Source organism: Alligator sinensis, unplaced genomic scaffold (genome assembly GCF_000455745.1).
Source record: "Alligator sinensis unplaced genomic scaffold, ASM45574v1 scaffold194_1, whole genome shotgun sequence".
In the NCBI taxonomy this organism is placed as follows: Eukaryota; Metazoa; Chordata; order Crocodylia; family Alligatoridae; genus Alligator; species Alligator sinensis.
In genome coordinates, this window is record NW_005841945.1 from 614,441 (window position 1) to 628,628 (window position 14,188).

Sequence of the window (14,188 nt, forward strand, 5' to 3'; positions counted from 1 at the left end):
AAAAAACAGCTGACAAAGTGAGGGTCAACTTTTTCAGAAGATTTTCTATGTTCATTGACTGCTCATGCATACAAGTTTGTGGCTTCAAAAGCAGTTAATCACTAAAAAAACGGGTTAGGGAGCATTATGTTTAAAAAACAGATCATTTAGAGGCATCAAATTGCTTTTGATCATCACTGTGATAATGATTGTGCTAAAATAGTGTTCAGTTAAAAAAAGTTTCAACTTTTTAGTAATACTTTCTTAGTTAATGGACATTTCAAAGTTGATTATTTCCTGGAGACCTTTATTTACACAATCCTCATCGGGAAACAGTATGCCTCAGGGAACTGGCAAAGAAGTGCTGGAGTATTTCATAACCAAATCCATCAGAAGATGAGTGAAATTGTCAACCATCATACATGATAGCTGACAATTTTATTAAGTCAAACAGATACCCGTTTGGAAGGATGCAATACATGGGGTGATCTCTCATTCTTAAAGGAGAGATGCTAAACATCAATTATCACAACTGGCATTCTCTAGCTGGAATAAGAGCCAGGGCCAAGGACGGAATAGGCATGTAGACCGATTACTCTGTCACAACAAGCAGCGATTTGCCCTAGCCTCTCCGGATAGTACTGAAGCATGTAATCAAAACAACTCTATAGGTAATTTTCACTGTCCATAATGTGCCATTTCTTTGGCTAAAGACTGTAATAATCTCTAGGGCTGTCAGTCTGCCATCTTTCTCCAGCCTTAAAACTCACTTTTTTTTAAAGTGAAAAATGAACCCTTTTTACTGTACATATTTTAGATGCAAAGGAAAAGGCATCCTTTTAAAAACTATGACTTTTAGTTTGTTTTAGAAAATGTTTGAAAATATTTAGAAAAGCAAGAAAAAGTCTACAGTAAAAGATCATTTACAACTTGGAAAGTGTAAATGCTCCTAATTAAGCAACAGCTAGGAACTGTTTTGACTGTAGGACAAAACAAGAGTTGTGAACTTCCAGAAAAAAATTGCGATTAAAGGAATTTTAGGTTCTTCATATTATGGAAGAAAGTTGAGCAACTTAGTAGACATGAAAACAAAAAAAACTGGCAACTCTGGTTAGAACTAGTTATTAGTACAATTTCTCTTCCAATAGCTATACCAATGTACCTTTTATCCTAGAACACCTTTGGTACTTCAGATTTAGGATTTGAAAAACTGAAAATATCCCATCGCCCGTCATATTTGCAGGGTCCGAGAATGTTTATAACGGATTTTGCACCACAAGTGTCTGATATTTTTAGGGGAAAAAAAATATTGAGCTCTAAGCAAGAGCAGTACGTCATGAATTAGATCAATCTAATGCTGTGATAAACACTTTCCCAATTAAAAAGTCAGTCAGAATAGAATGAACACCAACACTGTACTAACTCTGTGGCTATATTTTTGTGAAATAATCTTCTTATAACCTATATAAAGGTAAAAAGCTATTTAATACCTGTAATTTCAATGCAAGTGCATCTTCGAAATAAAAACAGCATGAATTATACATGCAGGTTAAATTATTCAAACATGAATTGATGGAGAGCTGAACATAACTATAACAATTACATTTTAATTCAGATGCAAACTTGTGCTCTATTATGTAAATCTTAGATGGTTTATTCTTTAGCTAAGTGAATTAGATTATCTTCTTATACCTGCTCATGAAATCCTTAACTTACCTAAAGTTGAAGCTGGCACAACAATCAAGTGAGGACCTTTATTACCCTGTTGGTAGAGATAGGCCAGGAATGCAATAGCTTGAATCGTCTTTCCTAAACCCTAGGAGAAAGTGTACACAATTTAAATATAATTAATGCAATCACAAGATGAGTAGGAAAATACTAATCTTAAATCTTAAAAGGTAGAAGTAGAATGAGTTGTTACTATCAAGTGCTTATACATATTTCAGATGAAAGAGTTATGAAAACAAATTTAAGATTTATCAACTATGCTTTACAAAATTCAAATCCTCCTCGACTCACCTTAGTACAAATAACCTTTAAATCATTTTTATAATCCTGTTCCTTTTAAGCCTAAATCAACATCAGAGATTATTCTCCTTTTTAACTATTCTTATTACTATCCATTTAGATTATTCTTATTTTATGTTTAGATCTATGCCTCTCCACTTGCCTTCCCACACCTGCAACCTTGTCAGTCATACTATTATTTAGAAAGTAGAGCAACTCTCAATATGCCCACCACTGCAAAGTATATTAAAGTGTTTATGAGCTAGTCAAAGAAAAGAAGGATTCCAAGCACGAGACATTTTCTAGAGAAGTTGAGATAAGAATCGTCCCCTTACAGCAATCCTAGCTTATTGGGTTTTGTGAATCCTTTGAAGGCTATGAAGCCATCCTGCCAAGCTGAAAACTACCTTTATCCAGCAAGGACACTCCAGCAGAGAAACACATTGTATCTTTGAAAGAGCCACCCATCCACAGTAACCTAGTACAACGCAGGAGAAAAAACCCACTAACCCTTCATTGTCACCTACCATCCCACACTTGAACCTGTAAGAATGATAACACATTACAGCCTATACATGAAAAGGACCAGAACTTGAGAAAAATATTCCCAGGCACCACCTCCATGTTGCTAATTCATCAGCAGTGGACTTTAAGAATAAAAGCAAGACCAGTGGAACCCATGGATCACACATGGCTCTCCCAGAATGTGGTACACCGCATCCAGTGCATCAAATGCCCTCCTAACCATGTGGGTAAATGAAACTAGACAAAGGCTATGTACTAGCATGAATGACCATCATAAAAAAAGAAGGATAGAGATACCAGAGCACAGGTAGAAGAACTTTCTTCAGGAGGGGGTGGGCAGGGGGATAGAGAAATCACTGTCTGACCTCACCGATCCTGTGCTCAAAGGAAATATATCCAACATTTTTACAAAATGAGAATGTGAACAGAAATTAATTAGCCATTGGACAATAAGTACCAGGGACTTAAGACAATGACTTCATGATCCATTAAAAGCTATCTGACACTGGCTAACCTCTGCACTTCACAGGTGATAACGACCCTCCTGAACAATCTTGTTCTTAGTTTTTTACTGCATCTCTCCTGACTGTTGGCTATCTAATAATCTCTCTTACATCCTGTTTTTATCTACATATGGGATTTCTGACACAAGCTTTGGTTCTGTTATTTAGCTCCACTGTGTCTTTTTTCTCTCAGAGGCTTGAGGAAGGGTACGGGGATTCCCGAAAACTTGCCTATGCAAACCATGCAGTTAGTCCAAAAAAAGGTATCGCACCCAAAAATTCTTGCCTCTCCCATATTTCTTGGGCCATCACGGTAACATCACCACCTGAACCCTACAATAACTGGCATAAAAAAAAAAATGAAAACAAAAGGAATCTGAAAAAAAAAAGTTTCACAGCATTAACTAATGTTCTGCTGACAAAGTTTTATTGAATCAGCAATAAATCATTCTTTTCTTTTTATGGAGATAGGACATGTACCAATCACTTATGCAACTGATAGGGTGACAATGAACAACACATTTTAAAATTTTCCATTTTTGACTTACCATTTCATCAGCTAGAATGCCATTCAATCCATGTTGGTGGAGTAGTGCTAACCAATTCAAACCAATCTTCTGATATGGCTTGAGTTCCAAACTAATGAGACAGGACAGTTTATAAAACTTTACATCTTTTGGTCCTTTCTTTATGAACAATGAATACTATCAATGCAAAAGTTATTAAATGTGGTAGTTATGCTAAATAAACTAGTAATGTTTCTTTCTTTTTCTTTTATTAAAGGCCCATTTATCAGTCTGTGATCATCTTCATAACTCCCCAACCCTTTATTCACTAAATACCAATGTACCATTCTGTGCAGACAGTTTTCTGGTTAAGTTAAGTAACTACAGGTTTCCTTCATTTTATGCGGGTTCTGTATGTGCAAATTTATACTTATGCGATGACCCTTTTTATACCAAAAATTCATTATATGCGAGGTAAATTCACTCTTATGCAAATCGGTGTGGTGGAAGCCCGCAGTCAGCTGCTTTGTGCGGTGCACTGTAGAAGTGTCACACACCATCTGTGTGGATCTGTGCTCCTTGCTTGTCTGTGACACATTTCTGTAGTTGCCATCCCCATTATGACAGTGCCCTGTGCTTGTGTGTACTGTCTGCTGTTGGTGAGTACCAACACTGTCTTGTAAAAATGTGGCAGAAATGGGTCTGGGAGTCAGTACAGTCGAGATCTTGGAACGTATCCCTATTTGTTACGTTGTAAAGTGGGTGCCCTTTATGTGAATTTGAGTTACGCGCCATTTTCCAGAAACACATGTACAGCATAAAAGCAAGGGAAACCTGTATTTTGAATGAAACACTAGTGGTTTTCTGCTTTACCCCTTTATAATTTTATAAGTTTTGTATTACTGATTTACTATATTTACTGGCATAGGACATGCACCTTTTCCCCCAAAATCAGCCCTCCACAACTGGGGTGCATGTCTTTAGAAGGGTAGCTGATTTTCTGTGCTGGAATGGAAGCAGCATGGAGACCTGTAATGGCTGCTCTGCTTTTTCCTTCCTTGGGGCTGGTAGCAAGGGAGGAGAAGCAAAGTTCACTGTCTGGGGTTAGAGCTGCAGTGTTAACCCTTTTACAGTCACTGCTCTAGCACTGGCTGACTCTGCAGAGCATCCTCTGCTTCTGCAGTTAGGACTGAGCCACAATTCTGGAAAAATCTCTGTTCCTTCATTCTGCCTTCCCAAAACAAGGTGCGTACCTTATTTGGGAGGGGAGGGGGTGGTATTTGAGAAAATATGCATGAACATTAGTTGTTCTTAAAAAGAAATGGAAAAAAAATAGTTAGTTCTCTTTAACAAATTCGCATTGCCATCACAACTACAGGGAAAGTAGGAAAAAAGTTGCAAGCAATCTCTCACCTGGTGGTCAGTCTTAGAGATACGTTAACAAGTACAAGACGATGTCCTACTTTTCTGTATGCAGGCTACAGATCCACCAACTCTTGACCTCCACCCTTTTTCCTCTTATGTTTATATGACTCAAAAACTTTTTGCTATTCACTTTAATATCCGTTTCAATGTCTAACTTTTGGCAATTCTCACTCCACTCTTAAATGTACCTTTCTAAGCAGCCCTTTCCTTACATTTCTCTCTACCCATTTACAATATTGTGTGTGAGGTGCTTTATCCCAATTAAACCTGGCGTCCTTCTCTACAAGTTTTCCCTATCCTGACTTATAAAAAAAAAAAAAAGTTCCAAATAAGTTTCACATTCTGGGTCTCCCCTACATTAAAATCCCTGAGGTCATCAGTACAGCTGACTAACTAGTTCCCTTTTTTAATCAAAGAATGTCTTTGCAAAGTTGAGAAGAAGATTAGGGCTAGTCCTCCTTTCAGTAGCTGCTTCAGTTTTTAAATTAAATGATCAACTTGACTTGTTAACTTTAGGCAGTCCAGAATAATACTGGCTCTCAAGCTCATCTCAGCCTTTATGTATCAGACAAACTATCCATTTTAAAAAGCAGTAATACCTTTGATTCAGAATAGAAGGTTGTTCTATATTCCATCCACATCCACCATCCTCAGTGATTCTGGTCACTTGGTTTGTCAATTTATTTGAAATATCTTCACACTTGTTCATAAGTTTTAGAACCACATCTCTTTCTCTGAGCAGTGTTTTGCAATTCCATATTATATCTTCTGACAAACCATTTGTCTTGCTCATTTTTGAAACCTAAAGGAAAGGAAAAAAACATCCAAATGAACCCAAATAGTAAAACTGAGAGCTTCAAGAAGTTCAAATATTGGCTTGCAATTCATTTGAAAGTTTCGTAAGGTTTTTCCTAAAACAAAACATTGGTAAGATTATGGACAATTATTATGTTTGTGCCAAGAGAACTTTTTTTATGATGAGAGAAATGCAGAGTGCATAGATGTCCAAGCTGTTTTTCCATGAAGATAATGAACTCTTCCATGGGGCAGGGAAGAAGCACTTCACCAAGGAAGATCGCCCTGCTCTTGGGAAAGGATGAACAGCTGTATGCTCCTGAGGACCCTCAATACCCCATGATGCTCCACTGAAGAGGAGAGTAACTTCCAATAGGCCACTCAGAAGCTGTCAGGAAGCCCTGTGGGTCCTCCTATGCTGCCTCCTACCCCATGCACAGTTCTGGGTGATGCAAAGTTTTGTACAGGGTGGGAGGTTCGGGGTTGGTCAAAATTTTCCTGCAACTGGACTTGTCCCAGAAGGATACCGCTCTCAGAGAATTGCCCTGTCCAGTGCACAGTTCTGAGTCATCCAAACCACCATGTGGGCCAAGGCAGCACATCTACCTCTAGCTGACTCCTACACTGTATCAGCTGGAGACAGATCCAGTTTGCCATGGGAGTTGAGTGGCCAAGGAGCGGCTCCCTGTCCCCCCCTGGCTGGAGAGCTTGTCTTTGAGGTGACTTTGGTGCTATCCAGTAGTACAGCTGGAACACCTGCAGGCTCCCTCTCACCACATTTTCCAGTGCTACACATTTTCCTGAAACTGAACACTCATCCTTAGCCTACATCACTCCCAATGCCCTTTTTACTTTTTGTTGCCAAGATTTTCCATGTGAAACTCGCCACTTGTGAAAGTTAAGCAACAGAGTGAACTTCCACAACAGAACAGCCAATATGCTAACTGCCCATGTCTACTCTTACCCTGTGGCAAATACAAGGTAGTCTATACCTCTATGAAAGCAGCATAAAAGTTACTCTTGTGCTCACGGATGGGGCAAGAATGAGCACACAGGCAGTTAATGTAGAATAGATGAAACAACCCAAGTTCATGCCTGGTTTACCTTCAGCAACTCACGTATTTCTCATGCCACCTGGTTAGGGTCCCCATAAGACCATAAGCCAGAGTGAAACACATAGTCACTCCCTTTCGCTTCCCTCCTCTTCATGAAACAGGCCTGCTCTCTACAGGGTGTAGAGCGATACAAGTCATCTCTGCTCACTATGGAAGAGTAGCCTGGGGTGAAAGAAACAAGAGCAATCTGCCCTGAAGTACCTATCATGGCTACTTTACTTTAAAAAAAAAAAATTAAAAAAATTAAAAATAGTTTGGATGCCAGGTTGAATAATTTGGATCTTGCTGTTCTATACCCAATTAATCTTTCAGATCTCCTGTAAGGTACATCATGTTTAACAACATGGAGAAATACATGGCTGAGCAACAGATGACACTGTTAGCAATAAGATTTGCAAATCCATGTTACACAAGTTACTTCTGGAGACTTTTCTTTTGTCAGTTTTCATATATGATGTATATATTTGAGGCCCCTGCAGTTTCTATGCACACTATAGACCGATCCAAATAAAAAACCCTTCTAAACACTTTCACACATCAATTAATGAAAATAATGTTGCAAAATATGTAAATAGGGAAGCTGGAAGACTTTGGTATTCTCTCCCCCAGCCCCGGCTTGACAGAAAAGATAATTGGGCAGAGGAGCCTTAGTCTCAGTGCAGGTAGTATAATGCAAAAGAACTGCTGGAGACAGCAGCAAAAAGTTTCATGGGCGAGGAACTTTCACCTGACCCTCTGCCAGGTACAGCTCCTCAACCTGCATTTGTAACAGCTCCAAACAGACTCCCTACCTACTAACCCACAGATTCCTGCTTTCATCTCCAGTTCAAAGAGATGAACACTGATTACAAGAGAGGAGTGGCTCAATAATCCATGTTATCCTCTACCTGCCTTGCTGAAGCCTTAAGGAGAAACAGGAGTGTGGGCGGCAGAATCCAGGGACAACACCTGTGGGCTCTCTCAACTTCCAGCATCAGAGCACTGCTCTAACAGCCTGTTTCAACAGTGAATTGACTCAAGACTGGAAAGCAATTGAACTAAGAATTAATTGCTGTTAAACTTAAATTGGGGTTTTAGGCTATGTAGACTCAAGTCTTTCAAAGCACTGAGTACGTGCAGAAGAGAACTGGAAACATGATAACTTTGTTTAGCTTTAAGCCTCAGCATGCCACTAGCCTTGACAATGGCTCCCACATACATCAAACCTCTTTAGTGAGCTCTCATACACAATGATGGAGTGGAAGCCACAAGCACAGGAGTGTTAGCTGCACTGCTCTTCTAGGAGAGTGTCACGGATTATGGAAATATTTTGGGCTCTAGCAATGGCACCATGTGTTGCTTTCAAAAAAAAAAAAAAGTTATGGATACTTCTATCCTCATTATTAATAAACATGAATGTTAACACTACTACACAAAGACACTAAATGAAGTACTGTAACTCCATCATGCTGGGACAGAATATCTGCAAATAGTTAATCCACACAAAGAATCAAGGTGGGTTCAAAAAACTATTCCCCTATTAGCAGAGTTTATTTCAAATAATAATTTCAATACTTATTTCTAAAGGGACAGTGTCTTTTGGGAACTGGATGATTAGCCACCTTTAAACAAAGACATTAAGAGTAAGTAAACCGCTTATGAAGAACACTAGGCATTGAAAAGAACTAAGTGATAATGCTGGCATAAGAATTAACGGGTATAACCTAGCAATGAATGCATTTAGGACAGACATTAGAAGAACGTTTCCAATAGGAATAGAGGAAGGAACAAGAAAAAAAGTCTAGCTAATTCTAACATGGAGCTTGATCCATTTATGAAACATTTCATATTGCACTGCTACCTGCAATAGCAAGGGACACTTCCAGACACTATGTACTATAATCCTAGACTTATATAAAGGAGTTAAAAATAGAATTTGGGAGAATATGCAGAAAGTGCCTCATTTAAAATAAGCTTAAGAAATTAAATTCATTCAGTACTTCAAGCACTCTTCAAATAAAAAAGGCCATTTAATTATGCACATAGCTAGTAGATCTAAACATATTATCCATTATTAATTTATCCCTTTCAGTTTCATTGTCACTGATGGTTTAAGGACATTTGCTTGCATCTTAATTGGAATCCAAGGGTCTGCATCTTACTAAGTCTGACAAATGTTTATCAAAATAAACTGCTAGTTCTTACCATAATAAAATTATATCAATATTGACTTCTGATACAGTAAACATGGGATCTAGAGCAACTAACTTAAAGCTAAGGTATAAAACAACTCTCTAAGGATTTGCCCAGGTTTTTAAAAAGAGTTGCCAAAATTATCTTTCTAAAGCATCCACAAAAATGTGCCCCTCGGCCTCAGCTCGAGGTAACTTCAGCCATGCTCATGTTTGCTGAATCTGAAGTCTGCTTTAATCACATCATCTAAAGTCTGTTAACTGTACCCTTTATGTAGCTCATCTCCTAACTGTCTAATACTTCACTACGGATTGTCACTGAAGAGACTGATTCACTGAAGAGCACATTTCTTATGTTTTGTAAATTCTCTCTTCCACTGTTGCTTTCAACTTCTGCAATTCCTGCAAATATAACAGCTTTTCATCCATTTCTACATATCAATCAGGACTGCAATATTGTTTCATTTTATTATCACCAATATCTAATAACTATACAATTTCTAGCAACTTTCAGAAGAGGATCTCCAAGTATTCAAGCTCAAATGTTAAGTATCTTTCTAAAACAAATCCATTTTCAGAGAAACATGCTTTCATCTAGTCCTGATGGAAGAGGGTAACAACAACTCCCAAGGCTGCTTACGACAACCAGGTTGATCCATCATGTTCTAGCTCAGCAGTGACCATCCTGAAACGTGTGTTACAAATGGCACAGGCAGCCTGTGTGTAGTATGTGGCAGATTTGGGAGGGGACAGATAGAACAGTGGCAGATAGTGGGGAGCAGAAAAGAGAGCAGCAACTTAGCCAAGGAGCACAGGGCAGGAAGTAGAAGAGCAGCAGCTTGGTCAGGGAGCACAGGACAGGAAGTGGAAAGCAGATCAGCAGACTGGGTAAGGGAAAGGCATCTGAATGGCACTCAGGGAGGGAGTGGGGCTAATTTGTGGCATGCCTGTTTACCCAAAAAGGCTGCCTACCCCTCGCCCATGTTCTAGCCTATCTGCACACTATGTATTCATTCATTTTAACTACCTCACTAATAACTAGAAGCAATTCTATAGTTAAATGGGTACAAGGCAAACTTTGAGCCCGCAAGAAGCCACTCAGAATTCAAATGGGATCCACACTAGGGCAAGGTCAAGTGGGAAATCATTTTAGAGCTTTAAACTGAAACCTATTTTGTGCTTAAAGATGGGAAAATAATGAAAAGAGTTCTTTTACAGCATGCATTTTCAAAATATGAACATGCAGATTTAGGTATTCCTGAGTCAATTATATACATTACTACACAAGGAGCTTTACAAATATTTTCCAGACTTGTGCTTCACCTCAAGGATCTGAAGAAATGGCAGCTCCCTTGGTCTCTTCTCCCTCTTTAAAATGGTATTTTTAAAAAGAGTTCTGGTCTTTTGTACTAAAGGTCTTAAGTTTTCTTTAAGCTGCTAAGGGATACTTTGAGATGTGGTGTGTAGGAAACTGGGATAGTAGACATCCTTTTGAACTTTTCTGGACAGGATGGACACAGAAACACAATCATCCTTGTAAGAGGGAGAACAGGAACTGCTACAATTCTGTTAAATCTACGGTAACGGTTTTATCCATCTGCTCCTATTGCATGATAAGTGGAAATTAAGCCACAGCATTTTACCCCAAAGGAAGCAGTTAAAATTACCACACCCACAGAATAGGTGGGGATGGATGCAACACTGATAAGCAGTGAGGTGGCGTAGTGATGTGCGTGTTCATTCCCAACATCAGTTTCATGATTACCTGTAACTGCCCAAGACTGGACTTGATAATGCACCATGGATGCATTCAAAACTGAATGTTCCTTTAATGTGGTGACCCACTAAACGTTGTCTCAACACTCTTAATAAAATGTGGAGTATCCTCTTCAAGCATTCTCTTCTTACAAGAGACTCAATTTGTGTAAAATGCTAAACTGCTAAGATTAAAATTTAAATAGTGCCAATGGTTCCATTTCTCCATAACTGCAGAGCTAACCCATAAACAATGTAAATAAAATAAAAAACAAATGAGTTTCTTCTTTAACTGGAATTAAATGAACTGGTAATTTCTTGATTAAGTAAAGGTCCAATAAAAAGGATATTTATTATTAGCTTGAGATTTTTTTTTTTAAACAAGAGAGGGGAACAGAGTTTACTGAAAGTTCTTAACTTAAAACAGAACTAGGACTTACATGTAGGTGCCTGCAAATATTTTTCTGAAAAAACACTTCTAAATAAAAAGAGTTATGGAAAACATATTTTTTAATAAGAGATTATAAAATTCTCCAGCAGTTGTTCTAATGCCTAAAGCTCTGGTTGGCATGAATATAAATCCTGTAATCTATAAATAAACGCACTGAAAATGAAGCCATCTGTTATAAAAACCACCCATTCTGTTTCATGTCAGCTTGTTAGCTTTCATCTCCAAGTTACAACAAGAAGCATTTTAGCGTGCGTTCTAAGTGATCTACATGAAAAGCAGGCTATTACTGTATCATATAAAAGAAGCAAGGTGATTAGCTTTGGGCAGTCCTACAGGGTCACTTGAGATTTAGACTCCAACTTGCAGAAATTTGGATAAGTGATCCATTTACATTTTTGAAAAATTTGGCCCTATCAGAGTGGTCAGGTTAACGTGTTATTTGTTCCCTAGACAACAGATACATATGGAAGCGTCCATATGGTTCATTAACAGGGCTCGAACCATGAGACCCCTACACAGCCTGTCATTTTAGCTTATGGAAGTGCTGATAGGAATTAAAGTTTGTCTTGAATATGTAGACCACCACGGATATAGGACTGAACACTTGTCCCCCATGAGGTTCACTGATATTTGCTAACAGCAAAGACAAGGAAAGACTTAGATCTTGGAGTCCCATTCTTGACTTTGTAGGTCAACATGCTTAGTAGGCTCCAATTTCTGTCCACTCTCCCCAGACTCAGTCCTTTGCTGTCTCATACCTTCCAACCTCTCCTTTTCCTACTTTCCTTGGCTTACAGATGTGAAAATTAAAATAAGTTCAGTGCGCCCCTGTACTGAGCACAGTGTACACCCAGAAGAGGCACTGAGTTAATTGGACCTGGCTTGCCCAACGTTTGTATAGATGAAGCGCTTCAGCGGAGCTTTTTGACACTTTTTTTGAATCAGCTGAAGCGCCCAATCTATACAGAAACTGTGGAGCCAGGCTGAAATAACGCACTGCCTCTTCTGGTAAAGTGCTGTTTTTTGAGGGGGAGTTTCTTCTCATGTCTGTCAGTGCACCTTCAGACTATTGCCTTTTTTTTATCCCAGTCCCATTCTATTCATATAGCTAGTTCCAATACCCATACCCTCTGGCTTCCCACCCCACTGATTTCCTGGTTGACACTGGTATTAACTTCCTTCTCCAATATACAGTTTCCTTCTTATTCCCGCCCAATACCCTTGCATAGGATTTATCAGTCCCCCTACCTGACTCATTTGGCCCGTATCTTTCCCTCCCACACTGGCTCCAGTAACCTCAATCACGGACTTCAAATATTTATTTCCCAAATTGAGCTCCTTATCCAATCTTATCATCTGCTCTTACTAGTTCCCAGTTCTTCCCATGCATCCCAGTTCTATGTTAGATCTCCCTTCCTTGTACCCTACTGGTTGACTAACCCAGTCTCCCCCAGATACTTATCCAACCAACCAGAAGTGCTCTGCAGCCTAGAACAGGTAGATATTGCAGAGGACTGAGTTCAGCAGCAAAATGAAAGAGAACCCCACAACTGGCTTAGTTATAAAAGAAGATTAAAGAAGCTGGCATAAGTTTATGGAGGGGATACAGAAATGGGAGTTCCAGCTGTTCACTCAGAGCAGGGGTGGGAAATTATTTGGGCCTGTGAGCCACATAGGGAGGTTTGGGGAGCTGTCGCAGGCCAGGTCAGCCCCCTCTCCCCCACGCAAAAACTCACCAAACCTCCCTACGTGGGATGGGACTGTGGGTGAGCGGGGAGCTGGTGTGGGCACTCATCCTTGCTGGGCACAGAGGCCTGGGACAGCCCAGTGGCAGCAGTGGAGAGGAGCCACAGGGCAGCCCCGGCACAGACACTGGGTCTTGCATTTTCCCACCACCCCTGCTCGTTGTAGCCAGGGCAGGTGGGTCCAGAGTGCGCATTGTAGTGATGGTCCCCCATGTGGGGTGGGGCTGTGTGCTCAGCCCAGGGCTTGGGCCCTGCCTGCACCAGTATCCATGGGGCTGGAATCAGTGGCAGGAGCCAGAAGTAGTCATTGCCACTTCAATGCCTGGGCCCCCATGGCCACCAGCACCACCTGCAGGCTACCCTTCTACCCCAAGGAGGGACTGGAACTGCTGCCTGGCTTCAAAGCTCCTCCTTCCAGTTGCTGCCACTACCACCAGGCCTGGACCCATGGAGACTAGTACAGACAGAGTCTGAGCCACCGGTTGAACACCAGCCCCAGGTCTGGCCCACCCCACACAGGGGGTCAGGGTCCTTGCAGTGCCTGCTCTGGACCTGCCCGCCTCAGCCACAATAAGTGGTGGTGGCAAAAAAAAAGGAACCAGAGCCCGTACACAGGTTGCTGCTACAGTTTGTCAAGGCCAGGGCGGGTGCTGCACAGACCCCAACCCCCACAGGGCAGGACAGGGTAGGGGCTGTGCACTCAGCCTAGGTTTTGGGCTGTGCCCACATGCATCCTGGCTGGTCTCTGTGGGACTGGGGTCGGTGGCAGCAGCAGCTGGAAGAAGCTGCAGCTACTGGGGATGCCAGGAAATTGAGTCTGTCTGTTGAGTCACCCCAGCCCCACTGTGTGCCTGGGAGCAGAGGGATGCACCATGGGCTGGAAGGCACGTGGCCCAGCTGGGACTGAGGGACCCACCATGGCCTGGACAGTCTCTCACAGGCTGGATCCAGCCTGTGGGCCATATTTTACCCACCCCTGAGTTAGAGGGTGCGAAGTGTGGAGTAATGCTTGCTGTCCCCATACTGCAAAACTGAATATAGGGTATTCAGTGTTTTCCATGTATCTGAGCTTTGCTGTTTTTCACATGAGACCAAGTTGTGACATGTCAAGAGATTCTTTTCCCCTCCATCTTCCAGAACCACTGGATGTTGCCTGCAGAAAAAGCTGAAGATTCTGACTGGGGGTCTGTCAATGTGTGTCAGTGTTCCTG

General features: G+C 40.8%; 1 protein-coding gene across 9 annotated transcripts in view; it reads right to left on the reverse strand.

The window, feature by feature from the left end:
- The window catches only part of SMARCAD1 (SWI/SNF-related, matrix-associated actin-dependent regulator of chromatin, subfamily a, containing DEAD/H box 1), an 81,477-nt gene that overhangs the window by 18,719 nt on the left and 48,570 nt on the right, over positions 1–14,188 (reverse strand). For all 9 annotated transcript variants that reach the window (XR_003093183.1, XM_025199511.1, XM_006020052.2 and 6 more), the window contains 3 exons: positions 5,545–5,747; positions 3,563–3,653; positions 1,696–1,795 (listed from right to left, as the gene is read on the reverse strand). Coding sequence is in view for 8 of the 9 variants with exons in the window: in XM_025199511.1 (XP_025055296.1) it covers positions 1,696–1,795; positions 3,563–3,653; positions 5,545–5,747 (394 nt within the window). In the remaining variant the exon portion in view is untranslated. The remainder of the gene's footprint in view (positions 1–1,695; positions 1,796–3,562; positions 3,654–5,544; positions 5,748–14,188) is intronic.